This window comes from Aplidium turbinatum, chromosome 14 (genome assembly GCF_918807975.1).
Source record: "Aplidium turbinatum chromosome 14, kaAplTurb1.1, whole genome shotgun sequence".
NCBI lineage: Eukaryota > Metazoa > Chordata > Ascidiacea > Aplousobranchia > Polyclinidae > Aplidium > Aplidium turbinatum.
The window spans coordinates 3,420,975-3,428,225 of record NC_137485.1 but is presented as its reverse complement, the minus strand read 5'-3'; the positions used below and the strand labels follow the sequence as shown (position 1 = coordinate 3,428,225).

Below are 7,251 nucleotides of genomic sequence, written 5' to 3'. Positions count from 1 at the left end.
AAAAACTAAGCAAAAAATTGTACTTTAATTAATTCAGCGCGATCTCAAATAAACAACTTTTTATAAAAAAATATTTCTCTGTAAGTTTCCATTCCCACAGCGATGTTTTCCAAAATTTCACTGTACTTTACCACAGCAGCAAAGAAAATGCGTCACAGCATATACTTGTGTTACGTAACCACAAAGAATAACAAGAAAAAGAGCAAAAGATAAATAAAGAGAGAAAAGACGAGAACATTCGCTCATGTCAGCACTCAGCGTCAGCAGTCTTCGTCGTCAGCTACAAATACAAGCGAGCACACGTTCGATATCATTCACTCGCGTATGGCACAGAGAAAGAAGGTTTACGACTCCCAGACAACAAAATCTATCATTTTTGGATTGATGCAACGTCTGCAGACGTTGAACCAATGTTAAATGACAGAATTTTCTGTTTGGACTAAGACGAATTGTGAGGGGTTTGAGTTTAATGCAGCAGTCTGTTATAAGAGAGGTTTAGCTGAAGCTAATTTGTTCCTGGGTTTTGTGGTTATTTAGCGAGGTAAATGATGTTGTTCTTGTGTCTAATTTTGCGAAAAATGTACTCAGAAACTGTACAGTGTACACGTCTAATTTTATTTTTTTGTAAGCACACATTTTCTTGGAAAGCATTGTGTATTGATAGCAAAGTGAGATAGGTTGCTTTCATTAGTAAGAATTGGGCTACAGTTTTTTGTTTTAGTAATGTCTGTGAATAGTTTTCACCAGATAAATTAAAACATATATTTTCATTTAGACTTCAACTACACACTTTATTCACTTTCGATTAATGAATTTGAATTACTAACTTTTGCACTGACGTTACGAAACAGCAACATCGAACCATCGTTTGAAGAACCGGCTATCTGCCACTTTAATCGCATAAGCAGAAAACTTGATTATGAGTAACATGGCTACTGTCGCCCAGCTTACAGATATTGTACCTGACGGACGGTGCTTAGCCTCTACTCGTGACCCACCAGGACAAAGAAGCGTTTATATCCCACCAGGTATTTTACTTATTTACATTTTTAGTGTTGATGTTTAAAGCTTCATCAAGTCACGCTTGTTCATCCATCGTGTGTTGTCTGCATGTACATCCAGTGGCCATTTTCACATCATCGTGCTTTGTCAAAATTCTCTCCTCTCATTCCAAGACTACCTGCTGGATCCATCCCTGCACACATTACAACATTGTATGCTGTTGATTTTAACTGCTTGTTAGATATTATCTTGGTCAAGGGGATGAAACTCTTTCAAATCTTGCTAGCGGTATTTGGTTTTTAGGAGGAGACTTGAAGTTTAAAAGTTTTAGTTTATTATTTTTTTATCGTTTCAAATTGTTTTTATGTTCTATTGTAGGCAACCCAGAAAGAGAAACATACCGACTTTCTACTTTCAAGGACTTCCCACAAGCAGTTGCAGTAAACACTTGCAAGTTCGCTTCCAGCGGTTTCTACTATACAGGGTTCAGTGACAGAGTAAAATGCTTCAGGTAGGCTTCATGTTGACAGACCATGTGACACAATTATCAATTTGTAGGCATACAAAGTAGTGGTGTTTTTGTTGTTGTATCCAGACTTACGTCTGGCGTGTGAAGATTTAGAAATAAAGAACAATAAAACAAAGAAGCCAATATTTCGTGACCATTTTTAGGCACATTAAATATCTTGTCAAGACGCAGCAGTCGCTTCTTTTGAGCGGAGTCGAATCTATGTTCTTTCGAACGTCGTACCGATGATATAAACGTGGTATTCATTTAAGATAAAAGTTTACAGAAAAGTTACTAAGTTTCCTAGGAATTTACGATTTAAATATTTTCAACTTTAATCGCTTTTCTTTCAGTTGTGGACAAGTAGCTGACAGCTGGCTGATAGGTGATGACGTCACACTACCCCAATGGCATAAACCTGATTGTGACTTCATAAACGGGAGAGAAACTGGGAATGTTCCAATAGGTTTGTAAAATTTCTTAATTGTAAACAAATATATCTTTACGTTTTGTAGGAAATCTAACATTAAAGAAGATTATTACTAAGACGAAATAAAAGACAAGTTGCTTTTAGAGCATGTGTTGTTGCCGACTTGGATGACTTGAATGTAGCACTGCTCATTGAAACACCTTCCAGCACTATGCTTCAAATTTTCCATTAGAACATTGTTGTAGTCTGCTTCAAAAAGTAGCAACATGTTTGCACACGCTACTGCAGTGCATGAGCACATCAGAAAACAAAGCATAAACTTTTCGGTGCATTTCTTGATACTGTTCAGTTTGTTTGATATGTTCAGTTTGCGCAAGATTGAACCCAACCTAAGAGCACGCTTGCACAATGCACACTCCGCGGCAGTAGCAGCATGCCATATTATAAAAGCGGCGCTGCAAGTCATTGTAATAAGTTAAACTTATTGTTAACTTGGTGCAACTGGTTTTACTTTGCAGTAAGAATTTTTGAAGCCAAAGTGGTTTGAAACACGCTTCCGGAAAATCTTGCTTACGTTTTGATGGAAAGCGTAAATGATGCAATCTTGAAGCACAATGGAATTTATGTGCAAATCTAATGGTCAGTCGGAAATAACCACTATGAAGTTCGCTTTTGCTTAATACTAATTTAAAATTTGTTTCGAAGACCTTGTCATTTTGCGTGAAAGCGCAACACCAGATATATTGTACGTCATCAACGCTGTGGTTCAAAATATTTTCATATTGTTCCAGGGCTTCTATTTGGAAGAAAACCTCTCATAAACACGAGTGCTAGCAGCAGTCAACCTGAAAATCATTTTGTTACTTCACCACGACTAAGCAATTTTGGAAATGTTACTGCTGCTGCTTCTTCGAATACTTCTCAAAGAAACTCTCCATCAAGTGCTGCTGTGGCTTTTTCAACGCAGTCTTCTACAGCAACCAACACAAACGATTCTCCAACTTCAAGCAATAACAGACATCCTACATCACACCATCTGAGTGAAGAAGAACAACGAAATCTCAAAGCAATGTTTCCTTGCCTGAATCCAATCAATCCGCACATGAGGGAAGCTCATTCTCGTTTGCAGACGTTTTTGGACAACCCAGGCACTTGGCCAGCGCACAGAATTCGTGCCTCTCCTCAAGAGATCGTGGATGCAGGGATGTACTACCTTGGAGAGAGGGATCGTGCGAAGTGCTGGTATTGCAATGGAGGATTGCAGAACTGGGATCGGGATGACAATCCATGGGAGGAGCACGCCAAATGGTTTCCCATGTGTGAATATGTCCTCCAACACAAAGGACCTTCTTTCGTTCATGATATTGTCGCTAGATTTCCAAATTTAAGAAGACCGGTGCTCTACAATCCTTCCACAATTTCTGCAACTGCTCATTCGAGAGAAGTTCAATCTGGGCCAAGGTAAATGATGTTTTGTGTTAACAAAAGGACCAAAATTTTATTCAATGAAAAAGTGGATGTTGCATGTCCTAAAGGATTTATTTTTAACATTTTATTTTTATTATTACAAGTTTTCAATTTCTGAAGCTTTTAGACTTCTGTTTAAAACATGATTTTAATAATTTTTTGTTATTTATTAAACGTTTTACCATGGCCACCTAAAGATACGGCCTGATTTGTCACATTTTGCAGAAATTTTCAGGTTTTTCTAACTTTGGGCGAACGTTTGAATAAATTTTTCTAAAAATTAGATTTTTACGCTTTCTTTTATTCTTTTCCCCAGATGACACAAAAGGTTTTAACATCCTCACATGTTGAAAAACAAAGAAAATTTGATTTCGAAAATTTTAGTCAGACTGCTAATTTTTCAATAACAGTCTGATTCAGCATTTTTCAACTTACTTTTTCTCATTTGCTACTACTACCCCAAGGCAACAAAAAAGTTTTATGTCATTAGGAAACCGCAAAAAGTAAAAACATCTCAAAAAATGTCAGTCAAGCACTAGCTGTAGCTGTAATCAAAATCTGCAAAATATGACAAATCAGGCCGCATCTTCAGGTGGCCATGGTTTTACTAATCGCGTTTTGTATGTTTTGTATTTTCATGCTTTTTATTTTTTTCTATAATTTGACAGACTTTCAGAAAACAGAACCAATCGGGTGAACGATGCTCCTGAAATCATTGACCCAAGAAAGAACATGAGGGAATGGAAAAGAAAAACAGATGAAGACATGAGATCTTTAGAACTTGTTTCTCAAGCTCGGGAGATGGGTTTTGAAGATACTGCAATAAAAGAAGTTATCATGAGGTAAAAAGATTTATGGGCATCATTTCGGTAAAAACTTGCTTGTTGTGCTGCAACAATAAGTTTTTACTGAATCATTCTGAAAATACTTTAAATTTAAAAATCTTTGAATAATTTTATATTATTTTAAGGGCAAATGAAGTTACTTTAATTCAAAGTGTTTGGATATATTGCAACCGTTGACCAGTTTTAATAGTTTAGTTCTAATTTAATCCTGCAAGAAGTTAAATAGTAATCTGACAATATTTCAGTCTTATGTTTGTGCTTTCAGAAAATATGAAACGAGCAACCAAAGTTTTTCCTCCTTCGAAAGTCTTGTGGAAGCACTGGTGGCTCTTCCAGATGAAGACATTCCTAATGGATCTAATGAGGAAGAAACAACATATGCAGAAGATCAAAGCTCTCCTTTGTCTACAAACAATCTTTCTACCACTGCTGGAGTTGAAGAGATGCAGAAATTGGAAGAATCGCGTTTGTGTAAAATGTGCAAATCTGAGCCATCCTGTATGGTCTTCATTCCATGTGGACATCTTTCAACTTGTTTGGAATGCTCCAAGAAAGTCTCCAAATGTCCAGTTTGCAAAACTGTCATCCAAGAGAAGATCCGCTCCTACCTGTCTTGAAGAACAAAACCAACCAAAAATGTTTTGAAGAAGTCATTGTTGCATCATCAATGAAGCAAACGAAGAGATATTAAAGAAATGAAAAGAAGATTCATTTGAAGAAGAACAAGAAGCTGCGTGACAATCAGAGAAAACACAGCGTTGATGAGTGTAAAGGTTGTAGACTCGGATTATTTGACATCATGAAAATAGTAGCACTGCTATTTTCTTGAATGCGCCTAACAACTCTATGCGAACAATGATATGCTGATGAAAACGTATTGTCAGAAACGATTTTTAACAATATGGTGTAAGTGTTTTGTATTTTTTATGTCAAGCCAAAATTGTGTTATATTTTTTTTGTGTTAACAATTGTAGTTTTAGTTTATGTAAAGGTTTATAATACCTAATATTGCACTTTCTTACCGTGATTCTTTATATGAAATAGTTTAGATGTCCATAAAAAATGTTGCTGTTACACTTAATTTTGCTTTATACTTGTAGTTTTGGCTGTGTTGTTGTAGTGATTTCATTTGCGGCATTGAAATTAACAAAATATTGTGTTGAAAGTTTTAGCACGTTTTTATGTTACTTCAAAACATTGAGTGTGATATCATTTCAAAAATTGTAAATCCTTGACCACTTTGGCAACACTTCGTTTAAGAAAAAAATAAAACTGTATCAATAAACACACTTTTTTTCCTTTTTTTAATCGACAAACATCATTTCTTATCGTTTAAGCTTAAGATTCGATGCAAACAAACATCACTCTAAAAGCAGAATATTTTTGATGTTGGTTTTAATCAAACCTCGACAGAACCTGTAAAGCGTTTTTCGCTTCTTTTTTTTTGTAGTATTTCCAAAATTGTTAAATTCTACAACAATTCCAACAAGAAATTAGCTCATGGGAAATTTTGCTTTGACCTGTGTGTTGAAAATAAAGCATTTTTTGAGTAATTCATCAAACGAGGAAATGTAATTACTTTAAATCAGCCATCAAGTCATATCTTTTTTACATTGATTCGATCAAAGTGAACGAGGACTGATTTTTCTGGCTTGGGACTTGTTGTCTGTTTGTATTTGTTGTACCTGGTTGTTTTAATACCCACAGTATTTCAGAAATACCTCAGTTGAATAAATGCTAAATTAATTTTGAAATTTTGTCATGATGCAATAAAACCAACACCAATTCATTTACAAATGTTGATATTCTGGGAGGAATTGCAGATAAACAAACGCGAAGCTTTGGTGATTTTAATTTTTTGTTGGTTTTCTATAGAACACCACAACACTAGCTGGTTAACACTTTGCTCCTCAAGGGGAGGCCAGATTTGGCCCCCCCCTCATATTTCCTTTGATTATTTGAAGCACAGTAACGCCATGCACTTGGTTTTTCTTGACTTTTCCTAAAATTGCCAGGCGGATCTGATGATATTAAATTTGATGCTAAAAGTTGTGTAGTTTTCTTGTAAATTCAAGATTTTGGTGAATTTTTGCTATTTCTAGCTCACTTCCAGCAAAGCGTGAAATGGATTACATTGCGATAACAAGCCATAAGCTCATAATTGCTTCGTGCATCGATATGCGCGAGCAGAGAGAAACATCCTCTTGTTTTCCTTTGTTTGGTTTGACCTCAATAATACAAAGCGCGTTATTTCTTATGCCACAAAAGAAAAGCCAGTGATCACAAAGCTGTTAATTAGAAACAATAATAGCAAACGTTTTTTGCGTTATCAGCTCTACAAAGAAGAATAGCAATCCACGATCAAAATAGTAGGCTATGTAGGCCACAAACTATTCAAAACAGTTGTTTCAAGCAGATGATATTCATTGACGAATAAAAAACGTTACAATAAGAAATCTTCTCTTGGGTAAATGCACGAAAACCTGGTTTCGAAATAAACGTTCTATGGAAATGCTCTCAGTGACAAAACTTGCAATTGAGGAAATGTATCACCGCAAATGCTTTTGGGAGAGGCCGAAGAAATGGCGTTTTTGCAAACAGTAATTGTGAGATACACTCAAAATTATGAGATAGGCTCCATTTACACGTAGCAGCTAACTCGATGGCTACATGTCCCTTCCCTGCTTTATGTTGCCTACTTGTTGTTATGTCCTGCATTTTTGTTTCACAGCGCACTGTGTGTTGTTCCAAAGAGCGCAAAATAAAGATGATAATGCCTCATCTACATTATTAAATATTTTGTAATGTAGAAGAGGCATAAAGCTAGGCGTCACATCAGATAAACAACAAATCAGCTTTTTTCATCATTGATTCAACATCTGAATACGTTGCGCCAATGTATAAGAGGTCGGCTATTGTGAAGACCCGCCATTTATAAACGATCCGATTATACCAAAAGTGGGACAAACTAGTGGATCAAAGAATGAATAAACAATGCT

General features: G+C 35.9%; 1 protein-coding gene across 1 annotated transcript; it reads left to right on the top strand.

The window, feature by feature from the left end:
- Positions 1 to 736: 736 nt before the first annotated feature.
- LOC145783064 (baculoviral IAP repeat-containing protein 7-like) lies at positions 737 to 6,041 on the top strand. Its single transcript, XM_082594836.1, has 6 exons — positions 737 to 1,028; positions 1,381 to 1,513; positions 1,864 to 1,976; positions 2,732 to 3,401; positions 4,076 to 4,249; positions 4,518 to 6,041. Exons 1-6 carry the CDS (start codon positions 920 to 922, stop codon positions 4,867 to 4,869), a joined length of 1,551 nt encoding a protein of 516 aa, XP_082450962.1. The 5' UTR covers positions 737 to 919; the 3' UTR covers positions 4,870 to 6,041.
- Positions 6,042 to 7,251: the final 1,210 nt, after the last annotated feature.